General features: G+C 30.7%; 1 protein-coding gene across 1 annotated transcript in view; it reads right to left on the bottom strand.

Annotated features, from left to right (window-relative positions):
* Lrt (Leucine-rich tendon-specific protein) overlaps positions 1-14056 on the bottom strand; it is a 31949-nt gene extending 17893 nt beyond the window's left edge. Inside the window, exons 1-10 of the mRNA XM_080169730.1 lie at positions 13732-14056; positions 6195-6364; positions 5557-5749; positions 3158-3236; positions 2687-2758; positions 2134-2218; positions 1637-1727; positions 1135-1212; positions 708-803; positions 313-380 (exon numbers count right to left, since the gene is read on the bottom strand). Of these exons, the coding sequence (XP_080025856.1) occupies positions 313-380; positions 708-803; positions 1135-1212; positions 1637-1727; positions 2134-2218; positions 2687-2758; positions 3158-3236; positions 5557-5749; positions 6195-6364; positions 13732-13739 (940 nt within the window). The 5' untranslated portion in view covers positions 13740-14056. The remainder of the gene's footprint in view (positions 1-312; positions 381-707; positions 804-1134; positions 1213-1636; positions 1728-2133; positions 2219-2686; positions 2759-3157; positions 3237-5556; positions 5750-6194; positions 6365-13731) is intronic.
* Between the last annotated feature and the right edge of the window lie 12418 nt (positions 14057-26474).

The following is a 26474-nucleotide window of genomic DNA, read 5'->3' on the forward strand; positions in this document are numbered from 1 at the left end:
ACAAAACATCGACCAATTTGTTTTGGAGAGCTGAGGTGAATATACTGTGGCTCGATCGTTTAAAAATCGGAGACTATTTAATTTTGTGATACTATTTAAACATTTTTAGAGAGACTGCTTACAGATTAATAGTTATTTATCGCATCTTGTTATAGACAACCTTCCAAGGATAGTAAAAAGAAAAATTTAAGAAAATTTAATAAAACTGGTATAAATACTATGATTTTTATTTATTATTTGTAGAAAATTGTCTATAATTGGAAAGCTAGCCATGAATTGCAACATTTGTGCAGCTTTACCAAAAGTATTTACCTGTAAGGTTATTGTGAGAAAGATCCAGAGATTTTAAATTTGAAGGTATCCAACTCATATTTGATACACTAATAAAAAAATACACATTTATGTTAGAAAAAAGCACATTTTTGTCCAAAAGTAGCGCAGCTACTTAAAAAAAACTGTTTTGGTTACAAAATGTAAAGTAAAATTGAAAATTGCTGCCAGACGGTTTATAAGAGGGACATTGCCAGTAAAATAAAAGTCGACTTGTCAAAAATAAACATTCTTATGAATGTTGAATTTGTCTCCATTGTCTGTTATAACAATTCAATTGCTTATTTTTGCTGCGCTACTTATTGATAAATAGTTTTTTAGGTATTTGAAATTTAATTTTTAAATTATTTAATTATCTTTTTTTTATAAAATCTCACCTTAGATTTGCATTGAATTGATTATTGCTAATATCCAAAGATTGGAGATAAGTTAAGTAATGTAGAGACTCTCCACTCATAGATAATACATCCAACCTTAATTATAATAATATAATAATTATTAATTGATAATAATATCTAATAATTAAAGATAAGTTAAGTAATGTAGAGACTCTCCACTCATAGATAATACATCCAACCTTAATTATAATAATATAATAATTATCAATTGATAATTGTATCAAATCTTTAAAGAAAAAGCCAATTAATGCAGACACAGAAAATAGAAAAATTATAGGATTGATTAAAATAAAATTTGATTATGATAATAATCATTTGAAGTACAAATGCTACTCAATACTTAGATAGTCAGTAGGTACTTACCTCTTATTACCTTAGAATCAAGGTTTTCAGATGAGGCATTTACCTGTTATTAGCTAGATTCAAGGTTTTCAGATGGGGTGTGGATTGAAATACTCCAGAGGCAAACCCTCTTAATTCATTTCTAAAACATTTAAGAGCCTGGTTAGTCATTTTAAATCTTCTTATTTTATTTTATTTTTATGTGACTTTTGCTTAAGTACCTTAAACAAACAACAAGACACAACTAAACTAAATGCATCCAACTATTACTGGTATCATCATGCAAAGTTTGAAATCAAAAGAACGATTCTAACATGCATTGATGAACTATCATAGCTAGCTGTTCCAGATAGACAGTGAGAAATTGCCACCAGAAGCGTGGTGTATCAACCCCGCTGGTAAAATTTAGGTGGTGGACACATAACCCCCCCCCCCCATGATACACCCCCCTTAAACAGCAAAGTGGGGGGGTGTCAAGTCGAAAGTTCATTGAGGGGACATGTAGAAAGCCTGTATCAAAATACTTTTAGGTGTCTATGTAATAATACAAACATCTAAATTTGTACCTTGAGACATCCAGATATTCCAGATTGTCCAATGTTGGAAGACTGTGTATAACAGAAATCTGATTGTCTGACAGATCCAGTTGTATCAAACCTAAATATATAAAATGGGAATTATGAGCGATTTCAATTTAGGATGAGTGGGTTAAATGGATGTTAATATTCTTAGAGAAATAAATACGTTTTGTATATAGTCATTCTAGCCAGTGATATAGGGATGGGCTGACTTTGGACCTAAAATTCACTTTCTTAGCTGTCTTAGATTTTGAGTATTAAAAACTAATGCAACTTTTCCTATTTTGGCTAATTCTAAAGACTTTTGGGAACAGCGTACATAATGCCGATGAATTTGTTATGAGACAAAAATCAATGAAAATAAACAACGCGATTTCTAGCAGCTTCTCTAGCATCGCCATAGGCTTTAGGAACAAGATTATTCATTGCTTATTGTCGTACTCCTTTAACTTTGGCTATATTGAACTAACATACAGACCATTTACCTGTTAAAATGCTTAATGAAGCAACAGGAACATTTTCCAGACAGTTGTTTGAAAGACCAAGAATTTTCAGGGATGATTCTAATCCCTAGAATTAAGAAAATGCCTATTTATAAAATACAATTAAAGGATTACCATGGATGATAAGATCCATAAGTAGGAATGCACAAAAATATGGATGAGATTACGGACAAGGAGATTTAATGAGCATCTGTTAAAATCAATAATCACAAAACCTATCTCATGTAATATTTTTGAAAAGCATATTTTGAAGTAATACTGACAGAACGGCCGACAGAGTAAACTAAATTCTTGATAGATAATCTTTTTTTAAAAATCAGCCGTGTATCTTGAATAGCAGCTGCGAAAATCACATTCCACATAGAGTTACTAATTGACTGACTGACAGACAGACAGACAAAGTGAATTATAAAGTAGCTTCGCTACAACTGAAAAGAATTCTTAAGTGCTACTAAGTCCCGTTATAACATAAACTAACCTGCCCTAAAATAAAAAACAAACAACGAACAACTAAAAAGGCATGGGGCTAGCTTACCTGAAAAGCTTTATCATTGACATATTTCAATGATCCCGCTGAACTAATTGTCAGCCCAGATAACTCTCCTTCCTAAAAAATACATTTTCATTGAAAATTAAAATTAAATCGGAATTGCCGTAAAAAGACACTTCTTAACATTATAGTACAGATTTCTTAATAATCTGATGCCTGTAAGCAAAAGTATAAGGGAAATCAAACTTTATCAATATTTAAAATCAGCAGAACGTCTTAAACTGACCTAATGATAACAATCGCTCTTTTCCAAGTATTTTTAAAGCAACCAAACGAGTTTAAACATTAAACGTAAGACTTGGTCGAGGCTGCTAAGCCCTGCATATTCATAATACAAAAAATAAAAAACTGTAAATAAACTTTAATTTGCACCGACGTATCATTGTATAAACGGTGGAGGTACAGACCCTAATTTTAAAGTAGCTAAGCTTATAAAAATTGAAGTAAATGTTGAACCTGAAATAATTTTGGAGGTAAAAATTGTAAATCTTGAATAAATATATCCAACACAGAGTCTTCTTTATGAGGATGCATTCTGAAATAGATAGATAGATAAATATAAAGGTAGATAGATTGCTGGAAGGATATAAAGGTGAAAGATGCAAGGATAGCAAGACAGATAGATGGAGATATAGAAAGGTAGATAGATGGATGGATAGAAAGATAGATAGATGGAGAGATAGAAAGTTAGATATATGGAGTGATGGAAAGATAGATAGATGTAATAATAGATAAATAGAGAGATGGATAGATAGAAAGAAAGATAGATAGAGAGATAGAAAGTTAGATAGATGGAGTAATAGACAAATAGGTAGATGGAAGGGTAAAAATATAGATAGACGGAAGGGTAAAAGGATAGATAGATGGGTAAATAGAAAGATAAATAGATGGATCGAAGAATAAGAAGATAGATAGATAAAGGGTAGAAAGATCTTTAATTTTAGCAGTTTAATTTTTTAGGGAAGTTTTTAAAATCAAAATCTATTTTTCAACTTGCTATATAAAAAGGAAATAAAGTTCATTTGAATTGAATATTATCCAAATATTTATCCAAATTTTATCTAACTCTAATAATTTCATCTTCAAAGGAGATTTGCAAAAATAAATCCATTCAATATTTGGTGCTTTTCAGATGCCATTAAATTCCTTCAAAATTTTGAATATTAAAACTTTAAAGCAACTATTTTATACCATGAAAGTGCAAAGTGAAAATTTGTGCTGTTTTTTAGGGTGGGTCGATTTTGGAATTTCATATTTCTACACATTGGCAAGGTTTACTGTGCCAAAATAAGTCCTGTGAAACTTGAAAGGGGTTTTGTAATCTATTAACAAAGGGCATGCGGGGGATATACAAGTTGTCCGCATCCTTATAAAACCAAAAATTGTAATTCCTTCAAACACAGCATGTTGCATATCAAAATGACCGCATTAAAATGCTGATTACGAATCTAATATCTTGAAATCTTGAAAAATATTGATCCTAGTTTGAATAAGATCGAATTATGTACCTAAAACAGCTGATTTAGTCAAAACTGTTTATTTTGGTAGGTTATTTGAAGATCAGACTAAATGAATATTTTTAAAACGTCTTTCAGATTCGTAATCAGCATTTCAATGCGGTCATTTTGATATGCAACATGCCTGTGTTTGAAGGAATTTCAATTTTTGGTTTTATAAGGGGGAGGGCACATTTTATACCCCCCGGGCGCCCGTTGTTTTTAGATTATAAAACCACATTCCAGTTTCACAGGGTTTTATATTGGCCCAGTAACCCTTGCCAATGTGTAGTAATGTGAAAATCCCAAAAAGCTTGCAAATCGACCAACACTACTGTTTATATTTAAGCGGAAGTTGTTAGACTCCAATATATTTCAAGTAATATTTGAAAATCTTTTTTTCTATATTTTCATATTGCTTTTCTGAATTACATTTTCTTTCATAACAATTTTAAATTTTGGACAAAAGAGGACATAACATATAAAACAGATTTTTATCAATTCTTAATTTAAATTGTTTGAAATTTCTTTAATTCGTGTATCATTGAAGTGAGATTTTTCTTTAAAAAGTTATTGAACATATAAAAAAAACACTAGGTTTCTAGGTGAACTCTTAAACTTTTGTTATTATGCCGATTGCTATACCCCTCCTCCTTTTTTTCAAATTGTAGGTTTTCCTCTATTTCTAACTATAAAGGTGGGAGGTGGTTACCCTGAGTGATTCCCAGCAACAAACATTAACTAACCTAACCTGATTTAAAGTAATATGCAAACAATTGAAAAACTATCACTCTCCTAAATAAGAGGCTTTATGTGCCAAACAAGGCACTTTAAGAGAAAACGGAAAAACTACTTTGATTTACCCATATATTTAACATCTACTCTCTAAAACAATTAAACCTAACAGAGCTACCTTTTTAAGGAAACATACCTCTAGGGTTGGGCCGGATACTTTTTTGGCCGGATACCGGATACCGGATATACGGCTGATTTCAAATGCCGGATATCCGGTAACCAGCCGGATATCCGGCCAACGCCGGATATCCGGCAAATATCCGGTTATCCGGCCAAATTATCGGATATCCGGCCGGATAACCGGCCAATTTACCAGATATTAAAGAAGTAAAAAAAAATTCTTCAGAAATCTTATATGAATTTACATAAAGTTAAACTTATTCAGAAAAAATGTTCTTCTAGCTTCAATAATAAGAAAATTATAGCCATTTAAGATTTTAAAAAGCAGAGATTTTTGGTGTAAAGTATAAAAAATTATAGAGCCGGATATCCGGCCGGATAGTTTCAATATCCGGTATCCGGCCGGATATTGAAAATATATCCGGATATCCGGCCCAACCCTACCTGTAACTATGCATAAAATTGATTAGAAACTGTTTAACAGCCTCTCTCTGGTTGGTGTAGAGCTCCCCATTGCACTGCAGTGTATGGAGAACAGAACATGTACATGACATCCTCCCATCCTCCAGAACCTGGCCAGATCCAGCCTGGAATCTGCCCACATCAGGAAAGTAGAAGCTTGTACAGTTTACATGGTCTATTTTTAGTAGAAAATTAAAGCTTTTTTGTTTATAATAAAATACCAATAAAAGAAAAATATACTTTTTGGGGTTATATTTATCTTCTTTTGTTCAGGGAATGTAGGGGGTGTATCCCTCCCCCATAAGATGTCCACCCCCTTGACAAGCGTCTACACCTTCTTAATATTGATTCAAATACTTTTTATTAATACTTCGATCTTACAAGATTATCATGTTCTATAATAAAAAGAAACACGCAGCGGGCTAAAATAATGATCCCCTCCCTCCACCCCTTTATCACATACCCCCCCCCCTCAAGCTGAATTGACCAATAAATAAGAGGGCAATACCAACCTAACTTGACGACAATTTTTCCCATGTCATATTGTCCACGTATATTTTACATCCATTTGTATTTACAATACAGATATGTTTATAAATCAAGATATTGCTAAAATTTGCCTGTTGAATTTAATCCACCAACCAATGATGTGAAATTTCCCCTGGTGCTCTGGCCCAAGGACTGGTTGTCTGTTGGTTGTGCATGATCTGGAGGCTTGGAGCCATGATTAAGACCTCTTGTAGGTTGATTTGCACACCAGCAGGCCGCTAGCAGACAATACACAAGGAACCTAAAAATAAAATAAAAATCACGCAACCTTACAACAAACAAAAGTACAGCAATAAAACTAAAAATATATTTTTTACTTTTTGAGAATAACTATAATGACTCAAAAGAAGTTGAGTATTCACGTAAATGTTCAACTAGAAGCTTGTCAATTTTTAGACATTTAGGATAAAGATTTCTATAATAGTCTATAAATTATATCAATAGCCCTATCTATTAATCTAATACCTTTGCCCCTAGCCTCTGAGGAATATAACTTACAAAAAAAGAATAGGACAATAACCCAAAGGCCAAAACTCATCAAATAAATTATAAAGCTCGTTTATAAAGAACAACTAAATCGAATTTGTCATTTTTGAGGTGTCTTGCTTGAAACCATAGATCCTTACTATGTTATATTTTGGAAGACTATATTATTAAAAAGAAATAATTAGACAATAAGGTTTACTGATAAATAAGTTTATATAGCACAATTTGCAAGGAAGCGGATAGTTTTCTTTAAGAATGTACTTGAAAAATATCTAAAAAGGAAGCATTTGTATATATAAGAATGAATATTTATTATGTGTTCATGTGTGTGTGTGTGTGTGTATGTGCGTGTGTGTGTGTGTGTGTGATTACGTATGCCCATAGGCCTAATTTTCCCTGCAAGTATCCCAGGCACTAGTAGGCCCATTTCTCAACCATACAGCCGCAGCTCTTAATGAATTTAATTTTGGCAGTGGTCATTTATAATTCCTACAAACAGACTCATTTAAGAGTTTCCACAAAACCGATAAATTTACGGTTCTAGTATTACATTATAATATGTTCTTAAAAAGCCGTTAGTACGTTTAACTAAATTCTCGTCTTTTTTTCTGAATTTTTTCCTTATGTTTCTTAAATTTTACTGGCTCCAAAAATGAATGAAGATTTCTATAACATTTCGGTGTAATCAATTAAAAGTGGCCGGTTTTTAACATTATAAACATGCTGATCTCCAGAACATTACTTTATTATAAGGATATTATCTTTTAAAAAATAATAATCAAATGATTCCTATGACGATATCATTCCAAAGTATTTATAAATATTACATTTTAGTATAAGAATCATAGATAATTATTAATGTTTGTCTCTTGTATAATTTGTTGGGCTTTGAAGTATTGATGTTGTCATCTTTGTTAAAAATGTGTTTTTCTTATTTTGTGCATTTTTTAAAATTCATTTGGCAGATTTATAAATATATTTTTTTGTATTTTTATGGAAACATATTCTCATTTATACATTATCATTAGGTAGAATCATTTTTCACATTCAATGAAATGTCATAACTTTAATTTAGAGCAAGTTTAATTTAGTTTAAAGGTTAGCCATAAAAAAAAGTGTAGCTTCTCTATAATTTATGACAGTCTGTACCTCATAACGTCATTCTGTAAGGATTTTGAGGTTCAACAACAGTTCAAGGTAAAATGTTCCTGGTAACGAATATCCCAAAAAATATATGAACTTTAAAGGCTTCTAAAGTCTTAACGGTGGAAAGTAAATAGATTATGTTAGCACAAAATTTTAACCGACAAACAGAAGGCCTAAAAATAATCTGGAATAGTCATTAATCCATAATGCACAAATATATCGCAGTGCACTTGAATGCACGAAAAGACTGTTTTACAATCGTTTTTTCTTCAGTGAAGCTTTCCCTTTGTACAATTGGATCTTGGCTATTCCAAATTATTTGTAGGCTTTTTTATGCCGCTTTCAACGGTGTGAGGGCATGTTATTTACGTTCAGCCGTTTGGCAGCAGAAGCCTTTGAAATTTACAGATTTTTGGAGATATTCGTTACCAGTGCAGTTGACCCGAATTTGAAATTAAACGGTATTAAGACAATTTGAAAAAAGGATCAGTTTAAATAGATTCAGTAATAGTAATTTGTCTAGAACAATTGAATAAAAAAATTCTATTTCATTTTAACATAATAAATGTAAAATAAGCTCAAACAGTGATTTAGTGATTTTTAAATGTTTAAATGACCTTCCATACTCTATTTTTCCCTTCTTTACTTTGAATTAAAAATTAAAGCGGAACCATTTTGTTAAATTGGTTTAATTTTCAGCTCAGTTTGGGGTAATTAAAATATAGTTATGGATAAGAACATGAAGGGATGCTTGAATAGGTCAACTGTTGATAATTATATCTTCTCCCCAATTATTATAATTTAGCCTAAGGTTGAAAATTATGGAAAGATTTGTTATTAATCCGATGTTTTTTAAAATCACTTCTTCATTATTGAAACACAACAAAACTCAAGACTAGGACACTGATCGATATATTTTCCTACCTAAAAGTCCATGCAATATGAAAATTCTGCCTTTTGTAAATGTTAAATATTTAAGAGGAAAAAGGTTTGTAAATTAATAAAAAACGACAATAACTCCATTGTTCTCCTTTCCTGATAAAACTCTATACAGCCTGTGTTTAAAAATTCACCTTGAGGGTGGGAAACCATTAAAGGGTGTAAGGTAGGCCTTTCCAATTAAAATTTTAAGGAGGGTGTTGACAAACCACCCCCCCCCCACCCCCAAACACACACACATATTTATATATAGCACGCCACTGATCAGAAGTAGAGGATCTTAATATAGTTTTTAAATAAAGCTGCTTTAAATCATTTTTTATTTGTTTGTTTATAACCTAAAACTAGCCTGTTTAAAATCATTAGAATCTGAATAAAGGGGGAGGTAGGTTGTGCTAAAATTCCGTAAAGGTGTTAGTTTTAAGGCTTAAAAACAGTATTAGAACGATAATATTCACTAAATATTTTTAACTAATATTTTTGTCTATAGTTCTTTTCAATAAGGAATACACATATTTAGTGAATATTGTCGTTCTTCTACTGTTTTTAAGCCTTAAAACGCACCTTTACGGAATTTTAGCACAACCTACCTCCTCATTTTTTTTATAAATAATCTATTTAAATTTAATGCTTAAAAAATAATTCTTATGATATATGAGTATTTGTAAGGCCATTTCTTAAGACAGCTTTTTTAACAAATTTGATTATTTGGCCTAAAAAGCATAAAGTCGAGAATAGGTTTGTAGGTCCAGATTTCTGACCATTTCACAATACAGCTAATTTAAAAACAAATTAATAAGTAAAACTTAATAACATTGGTTCCTTTAGGTTAGGTAAAGTTAGACCTGAAAATCAAAAAGGGAATGTTCTGCTTTTCAGGGAATCGAATGTGTATACTGACTGAGTACTATAAAGATTATTGTAAACATTATAGGATGTTTTCTTCGGACGATTTTTTCAAAAAAATTTCAGTTCGGAGACTTTTTTTTAATGGTTTTGAAAACCTTGAAAAAAATCAAGAGAAACATTGAAAAAAAAATACATTTAAACTCTAATCTTCATGGGAATCGCTAAAAGATTCGTGGTTGTGATGATTTTTTACCCTTGGGTTTGGCATTATAATTTTTTTTTTAAATATTACCTCAAATATGATATTTTTTCAGTATAATAGCAACACCATTATATACTGTAAAGTTCAAATAAGTGCCCCGAGCTACAAATGAATTAGAAAAATATTTGGAGAATTTTGATAAAGATTGATTTGATTCAAATGAATATAATTTTTTGGGGTATTTGTAACAAATTTGTTTTTATATTAGTTATTTATAGCATATTATCATAGACAGCTTTCTGCGAATATAATATGAATAATTCAATTTTGTAAACCAGTAAGGGCCAAAGGCTCGTGCTAACAAAACTGGTATTATTTTTTTTTTATTTGTTTTTGAATATCGTAGAAAATTGTATGTAATACGATGCATGCTTTTCATGTTTGTTTTCAGTATGGCTGATAATCGGTTATAATCTGGCGAAAATTTATCGGTTTCGAAGCCAAACTGGAAAATATACTTAACAAGGAGTGGGGACAAAACACCTAATTTAAAAATGCCTAACTAAAAATGCCTAACTAAAAACACCTAAGTTTAAAAATACCTAATGTTAAAAACACGTACGTTAAAAACACCTAATTTAAAAATGCCTAATTTATAAATGCCTAATTTAAAAACGCCTAACTAAAAATGCCTAACTAAAAATACCTAATTTTAAAAATGTCTAATTTTAAAAATGCCTAATTTAAAAATACCTAATTCTAAACTATCTAAATGCCTAATTCTAAAATATCTATTTTTTCACTAAAATACTTAAAATTCTGATAACATTAATCCAATTGGCTGATTGTTCTTGCTGAAGGGTCTCGCTAGTCATTGAACCAATATGGTTCATCTTTACAATTAAGCTTCCCGTAGGTCATGGGAAGGTTTGTAACGCTTTTAGGGAGGTTACCAACACCTTCCAATGAGAAATCGCCCTTTGAAAAAATCCCCTCTTCCCTCCCCCCCTTTTTTTTTAAATTTCTTCAATCTTTCTTTATAAAACTAGAACTAAAATGGGGGATGGTCAACTATCCCTCCCCAAGAAAGCGATGCTACGGCTTCTTAGGTTAGTGAAGAAACCAATAAAAATAAAAATTCATTTTCTTTGTCCTTCAACCTTTGATATTACTAATTTTTTTTATTTCTCATGTAAGGTGCCACAAACTAATTATAATTTTTTTTTTAAAGCAAAGCTTTTCTATAATTAGGGTCGGTCCATTCATACGTCCGTCCGGTTTTCTATTTCAAACTATATTTTGAAATTTTGGAGTGGGTCGTAACCCCCCCCCCCCCAGACTAATTGAATTCCCCTCCGTTCTGCAATCACCCCTAGAGAACTCTAGGTGTCGTAGCCGTCAGTTTAATATATTCAACAACAGTTTTAAGATATGCTTAAAATTAGGTTTTTTTAAATTAGGTATTTTAAAATTAGGTATTTTTAAACTTAGGTATTTATAGTTAGGTGTTTATAAAATTAGGCATTTTTAAAATTAGGTGTTTTGTCACATTAGGCATTTTTAAAATTAGGTATTTTTAAATTAGACATTTTTAAATTAGGTATATATACATTAGGTGTTTTGTCACATTAGACATTTATAAAATTAGGCATTTTTAAATTAGGTATTTTTAAATTAGGTGTTTTGTCCCCACTCCCTTAACAATATGCTTTGCAACTCCAAACATTTAGAATTCTTTAAAAGCTACCCTAACCAAAATGGATGAAAATATCTATAAAAGGCTTTTATGTAAAGACAATATATCGTTTATAATAGCCTTCATAATAAGAATTTAAAGCTTATAACTCTTAGCTAAAATAGCCAGTCCAAAAGAAATATGTTTTAAAATTTCGAATATTATTAAATTAATACATAGCCAGTAATATATTTTTGTAAAAAAATCAACAAATTGAAAAACCTAGGTAACAATGTTATTTTAAAGTTTGTTGAGCAGACGAGCTTTTACATAGTTTAGAAATCTAGATCAGACAATAACCAAGGAAAATAAATTTACGAAAATTAGATTTAATCATAGGAGCCCAGGTTTTATAGTAGCTGCGATATTAAAGTATTCAAGAGAAGTCAAAAGACTCAAATGCAGGAAGGATGTTTATTATACCATTCTCCAATGTTTTATAATAGCGTAATCTTATTCGCTGACTTAACAACTTTATTCAAGTTTGATTGGTTGGTTCATTATGTTGAATGTCGAAACGTTCGAAATGTCAACCACTAAGAAGAGGTAATTTTGTGTATTAAAATTGGAGATAAACATTAATAATTTGGGCCATTGTCCTATCCCTTTTGAACCCTGACAGTACAGAGGTTTAGCCAGACTTATAAATTCTCTACTATAGACATATCTATTATCTTTAAACACGGACAAAAATTATCAAAAAAGCAGGGATAGTTCTGTGGTAGATATATAAAACTTTTCCCCTTTAAAACTTTCTTTAATATAAGTAAAAGATAAATTTATTAAAATTCCTTTAGCCATCTAGACTTGAGAAACCCAAGCCCATAAATCCAATACTAAAACGTAATACTAGCCCTTGCGGGCTCTGTAAAGTTTATATCTACTCCAATTGCTAACCTTACCTAACCTTCAATAAGCTCCTAAAAAAATAGGTCTTTGTGGTTTGTATAAGGTTTACTTTCATTGAATAGATAATAAATCTGCCTTTGATAGCTCTTTTTAGTTTGTAAAAAGAAATTGTTGCAGACGGATCATTTAAAACTGTAAAACTCATGGCTACACCCATGATTAAATTTTAGTTTTATAAAGAAAAAGTATGTGAAAAAAATTTTAGAGGTGTGCTTTTTAGGGGCGATTTCTCTTGGGATGGTTGTAGTACCCTCATCCAAAATAGTTATAAACCTTCCCAAGACGTATTAGAAGATACATTGTAGTTGAGAACCATATCGGTTCAGTGGTACAAACATACAGACATCCTTTTACTTATAAACTTTATAAAATGTAAACTTTGTTTTTAAGAACCTTTATCTCTCAATGTTTTTTTATCAATGAAAACAAATTACACATTTAAAGTAGTTTTATCTTTGTAATTAGCTACAGAGTCAAACAAGATCTGGTTCCGTGTCCATTTAAACAACGAAGCTACTCTATCATCTTGTTTTTTTATGCTTGTCAGTCTTGCATTTATAATTTTAAAAAGCTTCCATGAAATAAAGGACTCAATAGATTTTGTAATTCGTGAGATCTTAACGGACCTGCAAAAGACAGCAGAATTGTGAGGTCGGGATACTGTTTCAAAAGGCCATTTTCCTTACAATAGACCAAAACATGGCCTAAATTAATAAATTGTAAACGGTGCCACCATTTTTCAGATCTTATAAAACCCAACAAACATTAAAATTATTGGCAAGATTTTTGGCAATATTTGTTACCAGCAATATTTTACCGTGAACTGCAGTAAATCCAAATTATAAAATAAAATAGAAGTCATTTTAAGCTAGTTTCATGAATAAAAATAAATAAATAAATCTATAAATATAATTTCAGATAAATTTTAACCATTAAATTAAAACCTTTTAAATTAAATAATATATAGACATTTACAAATTGATAATAGTTTACTACAAAAAAAAATCTTTCGTAGACAATTTTCCTCAAAGTTACTTGTTGAGCACATAAAACCTCCCTCCCCCCTATTTTAAAACAAATTGGATATACGGGGGAAACGTAAAACCACCCCCTATTTAGTTTATTAGATTAACACAATTCGGGATAGGTTATATTTTGTACTAGTCCCACAGGATAATGTCACCGCAGGTATAGGCCCTGCATTGGTTAGGCATAAAAAATAGGGGAGGATTAAGATTTTTGAAAATTAATAAATTGATTGATTCTGATCAGGTTTTGGGCTATTTTTTGGTTGGTTTACTCAAGATAATCCCCCCTCTCCCCCTAAATAAAATCATCTTACCTTTCCATGACTTTGTTTCATCTTATTTCACTTTAGTCAAAAAATGGTCAACATCTTCTTAAAGACGAGTCGAACTATAACTTTTAACTCACATTTTATTAGATTTTTGTCACTTTTCAACTGTTTTCCTGTATGAAATAATATGTATATGGTTTTATAAAATCACTCTAATAAATTCACATATCTATAACTTGTATGTATTTAAATTAGTATTCTCTAAATGTATCTTCCTTTTTTTCTTTTTTCCAGCGAGTATGCCAAATCTATCCTTGATTCACCATTTCATACATTTCACATGTTGAATCTGAAATTAGGAGAAACTTTTTACATCCCAAAAAAAGTCAACGAACCAAAATGGTGTGAGTAGGATACGATTTTAAATTGGGTGTTCAGAAAATTATACCAAATTTGGCAAAAACTGCAGCCGTCCTAAAAGGGGGCATCTTAATATGTATTTTTTGCGTTAAAATAGTAGCTTTGCAGGCAAGTGTTACAGAAAATATTAACGGATTCGTCTGGAGCCTTTTACTTTTTTTATATGCTTTAAGGACTACAAATTCTCAAAGATTTTGAAATGATGGAAGATTTTTTAGCAATTTTGTTGGAACAACTTTTGAATTGAATGGCAGGCCTACTATAGGCCATTTTAGATTTAGATTTACTGCACACTTTACCAGTCTGTAGGCCTATAACTAAGCAGGCCTTATTAGGAATATTCAATGCAAAAGTCTTATAAGGGATAGAACAATAGCCGATAAATAAATCTTTCTTTAATTCTTTCTTTTTCCAGTATAGGCAGTGTCCGGTTCCTGTTCTGTGCATTACTGAAAAATCATGTATCGTATTGAAATAAACACAACTTTCTACGAATTCTAAAATAAAAATAAAATTAAACAAGTTTTGATGGCCCGGGCCTTCAACCCCCCATGATCTACAAAACTGGAATTAATCTTTAAATTTTAATAAACTCGAAAAGCTGTCTAATGCTATTCGATAAATGACTATTATGCAATTTTACTTTTATTTGTTTGATAACAATTCATATTTATTACTTTCAATAAATAAATTTTCAATTACAAATATTTATTGTAGACAATTTGCTCATTTTTTCAAATCAACAACATTTTTTTCATACAGAGTTTCAATAAGAAAGCTTTTATTTTCAGCCCACGTAAGTTAAACATCTTTTAACATTTTCAAAACCAGATTTTTGAAAGTTATAGTAGAAACAACATTAATGGATAAAATAAAATGGCCTGACAGACAAAGAGTTTTGTGTAGTAGGACTTCAAGAAAAGGGCCGTGTAATCATGAGGTCGCCCAGTATTGATATAAAACGTAAAAAAATATTCCACATGAATGTGTGTTCAAAGACTTGAAAGAGTGAAGAAAAATAAATAAGTTATTGAAATTCAATAATGTAATCGCAAGCAATTTTAAATTTAATATTCTATATTTTAAAGAACTACATTTCTTTTTAAAAATATACTGTAAAAAAAATATAAAAAAATACATTATTAGATGATGACTTTTAAGAGTGTTATTCTAAATCTAGAGAATTACTCTCTGAAATTACAAATTTAACATAAATTATTATTCTTTTCCGATTTAATCTATGGAGCTATCTAAACCTAATAGCTAATAAGACTAAAAAGAAAAAGAAGTTTAAAAAACTATTTAATGATGTAAATTATCTACAAAACCAAATATAAACAGCTTAATATTATAGTGTAATTCTATATGTTACAAATAATTCTAAAACCTGTCTAAAGAATGCAGCAACGCCCACTCTTCAATAATAAAAACCTTTCTGTCATCCCTACAATTGGAACTCTTTAATTTGTTTCCAGGGAGAAGTTGACAAGTATGAAAAGTAACTGGAAGTGTGTGTGTATGTGATATAAAGTCAGGGATAAGACAATGAAGGATAAAGTGATGTAAATCCCAATGATGATATTAGCCTTGTATTTGAAATTATTGGTTGAAAAGTTTTAATAATGCTATTTTGAACCATCCAATCAATATTTACTGAAGTACCCAAAGCAAAATGCAAATAAAGCAAAAAAAGAATAATTTAAATGTTATGGAATATTATTTCAGTTTCCGCGGACAACCAGCTATGTTCAAATATGAATGCTTTTCCTTTTACCTCTGCCAAGTTTCTATAGTATGTAGATTAAACTTTAAAATAGAAGAGTACCAAATTCGGAAAATTTTTACATCTTGTTTCTTTTTTTGAACTGAGTTCAGACTTTTATAATCAAAGATAATTGCTTTTATGAAAAAATTTTCAACATATATCGAACATTTTAGATAACATTTAATCAGTGGCGTGCACAGGGTTTTGTAAGGGGGTTTTTAACCCTGAAAGGATAAAATTAGGGGAAGGTAGGCCTTAATAATAGAGGAAGATGAAGTAAAATGGTTTAACTAATGATGGCGGATGGTTTTATAGACAAACCGTGACCACTGACCATACCCAAAGCAGAAAGAAATAACACTTCAGAGAGAGATAGGACAATGGCTGTTTAATACACTAGCCCCCAACGTTTTCTTATTCGTTGGCTTAAAAAACTTTGGGGACTTTTAATGGATTTTGATTGGTTGATTCATTGAGTTGAGTATTCAAACGTTTGAAGCACTAATTTTGATCTACTGAAGGGATAATTTTGTGTATTGTCATTTGAAATGTACATAATTTTATCGGCCATTGTCTTATCATTTTACATCCCTAAGTTACACTCCAATAATAAGGAAAAACACTTTAAAAATTGTGTTTTTAAATTTTTGAAACAGGGTGGAACAAGTATAAGAGCGTATAAAATTAAACTTAAAAACCATTAAACCAAATCTAATTGAAACTCAATAAATTTTACAATTCTAGGAAAACATTTGGTGTAAAAGATTTGGCGGTTTCCCTCAAAGTACCTATCGAACACCGAATCCCTCTCTCTTCTTCTGAAATAAGTTGATGATAATGTTAATGTTAACATCAACAAGTTGAAAATAAAGGGGGAGGGGTAATTTTGGTGTGTTAGGGTTTTACCGTAGCTAGGCACAAGGATATGGCATCTCAGGTAAAAGTCCAGCATGACTAGGGACCCCTACATATAAAAACAAATAACCACACTACCCCCCCCCCCCCCTTATATAAATATTCAAATATACGGAGTGGGGGGTTCTGTGCTCGCTGGACAATAAAGAAAAAGCACCAAAGGTTTTTAAAAATATGTTAGATTTAGTCATGGTTATGTAATAAATCAAAATTATTTACATTTTTCAAAATTTATAAAAAATGAAATTCAACAACATTGCACAAGGTCTTAAAAAATAATGTGAATAAGAAATTAAATAGTTGACTATAGTATGGAACAGTTTAATAGTTATTTATGACATCGTATTATAGACAGCTTCCCGCTGATTTAAAATAAAAAATTACAAGAATAAAACCAATTTTGTTAGCCCCGAGGGGCCGAAGGACCGGGCCAACAATTTTATGATTTTATTTTACGTGAAAAATTGGCTGTACAATACAATACAATACATGATTTTTTAGAATGGCTTAGAACCGGTTCTAGCTAATATTATTCGGTTTCGAAGCCATACTGGAAAAGATTTTCCTTGTTAAAACATGAATGCAGCAAACAAACAAATACATTAAAAGTAAAGTGTTTCCATAATAATGTAAAACTAAATTTACTCTCTAATAGCTAAAGATCTAAAATTTTAAGGTCTTGGGTTTTAAATCTCTTCCCATAAAATTTGAAATTGATCGGTGGGTTCTAACATGTGTAAATTAAAGGTCTAACTAAATATCAGATATTAGAAAATAATTATAATGGATTTATTGTTGCTTGGATCTTACACCAGATTATCATGTTCTCTAACAAAGTGAAACTTGAACAGGGCTAAATTATCGATATCCTCCCTCCAACCCCTATACCCCATCACCTCCCCTCATACTGGATGAACGAACTGACCAATGATAGGGAAAAGAACAACCTAAATTAACGACAATTTTTCCCTTATCATAATATCCACATTTATTCTGCATCCATCAAAATTAAATACTTGAAAGTTATATTTATGCTGAAGCCGACAAAAACTAAAAAAAATATAAAAATTTTTGCAGTATTGTAAATCAACCCCATACATTCCACGTTAATTTCCTATACACCCTTACTTACCTTTTAAACACCACTATTTTACACTTTTTAAACAGGTATTCGGGGATTGGGAAATATGCATAAAATTTTTTCTATACAATATTATCCTGTGACAATTTTTTAGCTAAATAAGACATACTTTATACGTTAAACTTTGAGGGGAGATTGATTTATCGTCCAATATCCTGTCCTTTTGTAATTGACTTTTCTATGCATTTTACACCCTTTAGGGTTACTCCCTTTCTCTCTTTCTTTCTAATTCTATATATTTATCTTTCTATCTATCTATCTCTATCTTTTATATCTTTTCTCTCTCTCCCTCTTAATCTATACCATTCAAACAGACAATAGGCAATTTTAGATTAAACTAAGAGTAAGCATCCCTTAAAAGTGTAACCCAGGCGTCCATGAATTTATTATTATATTTTGCTTTTTATTAATGACATTTTTTGAAATTTTCCATATAAAATTGTCTAAAAAGAGACAATTGAAAGAAGAAACCAGGGTGGGTGGGGAAAATGGACCGTATATTATACCTGTACTCAAACTTTAGAAACACGGTTTTAGTTTGTTAACCTAATAGCTTTGAGTATTTAATTAAATCTTAAATTTTACAAACTAAAAGCGTGTAAATTTTTCCCACATAACTTCTTTTTTGTTGGATATAATGGGGGTATAGGTCATTTTATCATCTATTGTCTTATCCTTTAATATCCCTGGAAGAAACACATTGGGGAAGTTGTAGAATCTAGATATTTTTATCAAATTCCAGTCCAACTTGTATCCTGGGGACTATCGTACAATGTAACATATTTTTTTTTTTTTTTGTTAGTAGCTGCTTTAAACCTAAAATGATTATTATTTAAGAGCATAAAAATTTATGAGGAAATTTGGAATTCATTGGTTATTTAGATGACGAATGATTCAGCTCTAAATGCTCTAAATTCTCGTTGCTTAACCAAAAGTTAAATATTTCGATTTCGATTCTCCTGTTTCTTTTCTTATTTTAGAATTTTATACCTATTTTTTAGTTTCACTGAATTTACACCAAGTTTGTTGATTTCATTTACCACATTCATTCTAAAATTCTGAGCACATTTTTATATTTTTTACCTTTTTTGACCAATTTTGTCTTTAGAACATTATAACACCTTTAAAGAAAAAGTCACAAAAAATTACTTTTAATTAAAATTCCTACGATTTTTAATTAAATTTAAAATACGTTAATAAGACAAGGAAATTAATGATAACTCTCATGGGTTCTTATTATTAGAACAAAAATTTTCTATGCTTTTAAACGTTATCATTTTAGTTTAAATATTAAACTTTAAATATCAAATTGATCAATTATTGCCAAAATAAACTTAATATAAGGAAATGGAATATGGTTTGTGCTTATGCATCAATTCTAATTTAATTAAAATATCTTCTATTTTTTTAGTTTAATTTAAATCTTAAAATTTCTTAATAACACTGTTGATGAATTTTTGGAAAGATACCCTCCTGCCCCAAATATATCAAGCCTTCCTGAAAAGAAGAAATATATCAGTCAAACGGTTAGTGAGATCTTTTAGTACTAATACACAGACAAACATCTAATACTTTATTATAAGGATTTCTAAAAAGTTATAATTTCTATTGTTATCTGTGATTATTGTCCTTGTTATCCCCTGGTTTAAAAAGAATTTAGATAAGCTCCAAACAAGTTGAGAATTTGAATGAAGGTTTTCAAATCTATTTTTAATCCTTTTTTGGATGTGTAAAAAACTTAATCTTTTTGAGACAGAATTAACAAAATGAAAACTCATTCATAAAACTTGAAACCTAAGATTAGGTTTGTCGAACTAATTCTATACTAGAGTGCTAAACTTTAGTGCTGACAACATTTCGACATATAACTATAATGTCATTAGTGAAAGGGGTTGTTATAAGTTTTAATTTTATGTCCTTGTAAAAAAAAGTAATGAGTGTCTGTCTGTGTGTACCAAAGGATCTCTCTAACAACGGGACCGATATGGTTCTCCTTTACAATGAAGAATCAGGAAAGGTGTATAACTATCTTTAGGGAAAATGCCGTCACCCATTCATAAAATTTTTCAAACTAAAAAACAACATAACAATATGTTTAGAAATAAAAACATATAGATTAGCTGCGCTACTTAAATTAAAGTAGAACCCACCCCTTATCCATGTGTGTGTGTGTGTGTGTGTGTGTGTGTGTGTGTGTGTGTGTGTGTGTGTGCTTTAATTGTATCTTGACAATTTTGCACAACCCAATTTCACAACACATTTTAAGTCAATGCAAAAAATGTTGGGTGTACTTACAATTTAGCTAATATGGATATCCATCAATAGCGTGGTAACTTATATTTATGGCGGCTGTCTATTGATTATTTGACAAACGTATTAAAAGTTTTTTTGATTGTACGACCTTTCACTTGAATGTTTACAGTGAAAGAAGTTTGCAGGCCAAGAAATTCCCCTATCCTTTAATTCCAAAATTAGATACATGATATCTAAAATTTTATATTTTTGTTGTAATGCATGGGTGTTAAGCTCACAGACTAACAACTATTTTAAGCTGTCCTCCTAGATAGGTAGGCTTGCCAGGATATTGTCATGCTTTGTTCATTTCAAAGTTAGACATTCTATGGCATTTTTGTGCTGTGTTAATGCGTAATATCGAGTAATTGTGCTTAATTTTAGTTATTTTATGCGTAAAAATCATAAATTGTATAAAATTATGCCTGCAATATTTCAGTAATCGCCACATTAATCTAATTCTATAAAGTTAAAATAAACCATGTTTCTTGTGGAGTCACTAGACCTTTATTTTCTCAACTTTTGGAAAAACTACCCATAAGACAGTCCAAATAAATAAATATCTTTTTATAGTTGAATATTTGGTAATTTCCTTTTAACCAATAAAATGAACACTGAAACCCCTCTTATTTTTTATTTTTAGTATTTAACAAAATTGTTTCTAAACTCTGATAGGCTCTCATAACCCCTACCTAACTTAAACTAAACAAAAATGAGAAAATGAAAATGACAACATCCATAAGTAACGAAACACAAAAATAAAAGTAGTCGTAAATTTGAAAAAAAAACATTTTTTTTTGAGAAAAAAAAATTATGATAGTCAGACCGACTGACCAAGTAAACCATGTACTATATGTTCTCTGTTATGGGGAATCTTCACAAAATTGTTTCTTAAAAAGCAACAAAATAAACCAAATATCCCCATAGCGTTACGGACTGACGGAAGGACAGGCAGACAAATCGAATAAGAGAGTAGCTTCATTGCTAAAAATTATTTTTATTCCCAAAAAAAATGTTTGCGGTCTACGATAAGTTGTAGGGGAAATTGTTGAATATTTTGGTGTTAGCTAATCTTATTAAACCAATAACTCAAAATGGCAACTTTACCAGCAAGGCATAAATCTAAATAGAAGAGAGTTCGGCTCCGCTGAAATAAAGCCGGTTCTGATACACATTAAAAAAAATATTGTATCAACTTATAGACAATTTTCAATGAAAATCAAAATAGAAATAATAGAAGTGGTCCCTGTTTTACTAGACTGGTCATTGGGCACCTTGGGACAAAAACATTTAATCTTTCATTTACTCTCCTCGGAAAACTGTCTATAATGTGATAAATAATTACTTCACCTCACCATGAATTACAGTTCAGAAAAAGCAGGACCAATAAAAATATAAATCCTAAAAATCCACAGGCTATGGTCTAATTTAACCATACTAGGATATGTTCATTGCAACAAATCATCCTTGTTTTTTTAAATGCTTATCCCTTGTTACCCTGGCTACGTGATGTATCTATACCACCCTGGGATTAACCAACCCATTCAAAATTGGCACGCCAGAATCATAGTCATAAGAACACGCCCAAAAAACATATACTTGCATATATGAATACATATAGTTATACTTATAAAAAAGTAACAGGATGTCTCTTATTATGTGTGTTTGTCTGTCTGTATGTACAAAAGAATCTTGCTACCATATGACTGATATGGTTCTTCTTAAAGATCCTGGAAAGAGGTTACCACCACCCTCCGAAGAATAAAGGTCCATAGAAAAAAAGACATCCTCCCCCACAAATAAAAAAAAAGTTATTATTAAACCAAATTTTATTTCTGAATCGCATGCTTTCCAAAGATTTTTTTTAGTTATTTTATTTTGGATTCTGTCGTTGCTTAAAGCGGATTGAATTCATTGAAAAAGTTAATCCATTTCATTGGTAGATCATGCATCCAAAAAGACCATAGGATAAAGTAATAGGTCAGTTTGAAAAAAATAGGATTTTGTTTGAAAATTTAATTGCTAACTAGCGGCTACACTGCAATTTTTAGTTCTAGTTTTTAAAAGTAAAAAAATAGGGGGGTCCTTTCTTTAGAGGTCATAAAATTTTATTTTTATCTTTGTGGGGTTTAAAAATTTGGTCTAGGGGTGATTTTCCTTGGGAGGGTTGTGTTACCCTCCCCCAAAATAGTTATAAACCTTCTCATGACCTATCAGAAGCTACTTTGTAAAGGAGGACTATATTGTTTCAGCAGTTTGCGAGATCCTTCTGTAGAGACATATACACTAGCAAACATTTTGTTGCTTTGATAAAAGGATAATAAATTATTGCCGGATGTATTTGAAAATACAAATAAAAACGCATTACGCATTTCCATCCTATCGTTAGTTATAAAAAATCTGTTTTGTTTTCTACAAAATTACTTATTGCTAAAGCCACGAAAAAGACTGAGCTTTAAAAATAACAATGAAAAAGATTTTCTTTCTTGAAAAAAAACTTCTATACGCAGTGTAAGAGGGTCTTTTAATCTCTTTTTTAAATCAACAGGAATTACCTTAATACATATAAGCCAAGCATTTTAGTGAATTATACTAAATGAAGAATAGTTTAGAATGCATTAAATTGTCCCTTTCTAAAAGACCAAGCTATGTCAGATTTTAAAGGATGGGATTTTTTTCCTTGTTTAGTAGTACCACTATATATAACCACTAGCGGCTACGCCCCTAGGAGCCTCTAGGGGCACTTAAGTTAGGAGGGGGAAAAGTCGACCTCATCCAACGTAAAATTTGAGTTTCAAAAGAATAAAAAAAAAATTTTTGTGGTGAAGGGGGGGGCAAAGACACCCTCCCTAAAAATAGTTTAAAACCTTCCCAGGACCTATACGAAGCTTCACTGTAAAGGAGAACAATATCGGTTAAGCGGTTAGCGAGATCCTTCGGGACAGACAAAAAACGCTTACTACTTTATATAATAGGATGGTTCGTTCTTATGTCACTACGTCCTAGTGTGTTTCTTAAAAATTGCTGTTTGGTTCTGATGGTTCTGAAACAATATACTTTGTCTAGAATGGGAGAATTCAAAGGGACGTGGTCATTTTTGGCGCTTTTTTAACCATCTACCCATCTGAAATCATATTCAAGTCCGTATCTAAAGGGGTGTCTTTCCTTTTTTCATCCAAAAAGAAGAATTTTGACCCTTAGCGTATAACTAATAACGCCACTCACCTAGGGTTAAAAGGTATAAATCATTTTTCTATTAATTTAATGTTATTATCTATAGTGTATATGTATGCATAAAATAATTTAAATTCTCAATATTAAAATAGCAAACTAACTAACAAACAACCACGTAAATAAAAAATTTTATATGTTAGGTTTAAGATTTGTTATGTTTGTTCAATGTGTTTTAAACTAAAAAAACAAGATTTTTATGTCTGTCGGCAAAAATAATTCTATATTAATTGAGATCCGTTCTCCGTTCTTACACAACCAGGGTAAGCTGCATGAATGTATTATGACTGAGAAATTCGAGTTGCCACATGGGGACTTGAACTCGAACTCTCACCACCGTAACTCAGTGCGTTACCACTGAGCTACGACGCCCCTTTAATTTCGTTGTTGGTATAAGCTATTACTGAATTTTGTTGTACGAATCTTGTGCATAATTGTTGGTGATCGCATGTACATATAAATAAAGATTGTTTGCATAGTTTACTAACAAAAACAAGGATAACATTCTTCTTAAATATTAAATTAAACATAAAAAAAGTAACTATAAAAGGAATAAGGAAGAAAGGAAAGAAAAGAAGGTAATAATATTATTGTATCGTATTATAGGCAGCTTTCTGCGAATATCAAAATGGAAAATCAAAAGATTAATATCAGTATTGTTAGCCCCGAATTACCTGGGCTGACAAAATTAGTATTAATTTTATGATCACATAGCTTAGATCAACGGATAATAATCTTTTTCGAAGCCATATTGAAAATAAAATCATACACAAAGAGGTAAATTAGGTTTAAAATATTGAAAGAATTTGAAGGGGGAAAAACTCTGATAGTATTACAATATACAATACTTTATAATTGGGGGAAAGGTTAATTTATCATCCAATATAACATATATATCTCAAAATTTAAATAAGATAATATGAACAAGTTTTTTATACATATATGAAAACTTATAGAATGTTACGCATCTAAAAAGGTATATTTTATGAATAAAATATATATATGTGTATATACTGTATTTATGATTAAGTCTGAAGATTTTATGATTTATAGCCTATTAATGGTGGACCAGGCATATTCATTCAACAGAGAGAATTATGGAGGGGGTGTGAACATAATTCCGCACACAAATGAATCACATTATAAAATCACCAGCAGTGTCTAATATCACAAAAGCACATTTTGTTCTCATCGAACGGTAGGGGACAATAGGCTGTTTATTACACTAGTCCCCAAAGTTTTATAATAACATTTTTTTATTCGTTGGCTTAACAACTTTGGTGAATTTTGATTGGTTTGTTTATTAAGTTGAGTGTTTATACGTTTTACCCACTACTTCACCGCTAAAGAAGGGGTAATTTTGTGTATAATCATTGGACTGTAAATTTATCGGCCATTGTCTTATCATGGAATTGTAGGAACACCAAGGTATAAAGCTCATACAATGTAGTCCATTATGTTGGCTAATAGAACAAGAAACAAACTTAAAATACAATTATTTTTTTCATTACAAGCCTATAAACCCAATGTAAATTTTGCCTTTATTAAAAGATTGCTAAAAATATATCTTTTTTTGAAATTATGATAATTATTCGTTTATGTTTAAGCACAGCTTAAGGTTTTCTTACAAAACAACAACAAGACTATTTAAATAAACAATCTTTCGGGACTCAATAACTGGAAAACTTGGGATTAATTGGTCATGATACTCTCAAAAGTAAGATGTAAGTAGGTTGTTTGTCTGTCTGTCTGTATTGACCTTAATACCTCGCCAATAGCAAGACTCATTTATGTCAGGGATAAAAAAGTGATAAGACAACAAATAATGGTATCGCCACCCTCCCAATAGAAAAAAAACAAGGAAAAAATCTTATATTTCTTTTTAAAACTAAAATAAAAAGTGGAGAGTTGATGTCCTTTTACTTAAAAGTAACTAGAGACATCGAGGTACGTATCCCCTAGTTCTATATATTTTTTGTGTGACATAAATTTTCATAAAAATGTCATGCTATGTCTATCATATACATAAAGAAAGTTTTTAAAAGCTGGGATGAAATTTTATAAATGAATATATACAAAGGTAAAGAATGAATTATCCTACATTAACCTATCCCTTTATATCTGATTGTGGGTATTTTTTGCATGTGTCCAATTTTCTCGTCAATGTTGACGTGGTCAGCTACTTAAAAGTGTTAACATTTTTTCGGGGCAAAATTACTTTTATCGCTAGTGCACCATCTATATCATTCTCCACCCTTTAATCATTGGATTTATTATGAATTGAATCAAACACTAGATGTTCATGTTCTCTAGTAGAGTAAAACAAGCAGTGGGCTAAAATAACGACTTTCCCCTTCCACTCCCTTCGCCCTATCCACTCCCCTCCTACTGAATGAACGAACTGACCAATAAATGACAGGGTAAATAGCAACCTAAATTGACGACGATTCATCCCCTCACATGAATACCACAAATATTTTAAATCCTCTAATAAATCATTTTAATGCTTTTAAAGAGACCTCTTAATTATATAATATAATTAAGGCATTATCAATAAGGACCCCATCTGAACCTAATCTAATAAACAGTCATAATAATACTATTTTTTTAACAACAAAAAGAACTAGTTGTTGGAGGCAATTGGTTTCTAACTAGCCGTTTCAGATATTTTACAACATATTTAAAACAATTTGAATTTTGTGCAAAAGTTTATTTTGAGAAGAAAAAAATATTTTGATAAAAATAAAGAACGACGTTTCAAAGAGTAAGGTAAGCTTTTTTGTAAATCCCATGTAAATTCATCAATCACTAAACTTACTGTTATTTTAATAAAATACAAATTAAATCGTTAAACTGGGATGTCCAAGCCCTTTATTTTTAGGGGGGGGGGGGTTGAGGGTTTCAAAGTTTGAGTGAATTAGACAACCCTTTACCCCCACCTTTGGACGACTATGATAAAACTATTTTTTTCAAAGTTTTTATTATTGAAGGTTCATACCTGAATATTAAAGGCAAAGATTAAAA

Source organism: Acartia tonsa, chromosome 8, assembly GCF_053477335.1.
Source record: "Acartia tonsa isolate MP-2025a chromosome 8, ASM5347733v1, whole genome shotgun sequence".
Classification (NCBI taxonomy): Eukaryota; Metazoa; Arthropoda; class Copepoda; order Calanoida; family Acartiidae; genus Acartia; species Acartia tonsa.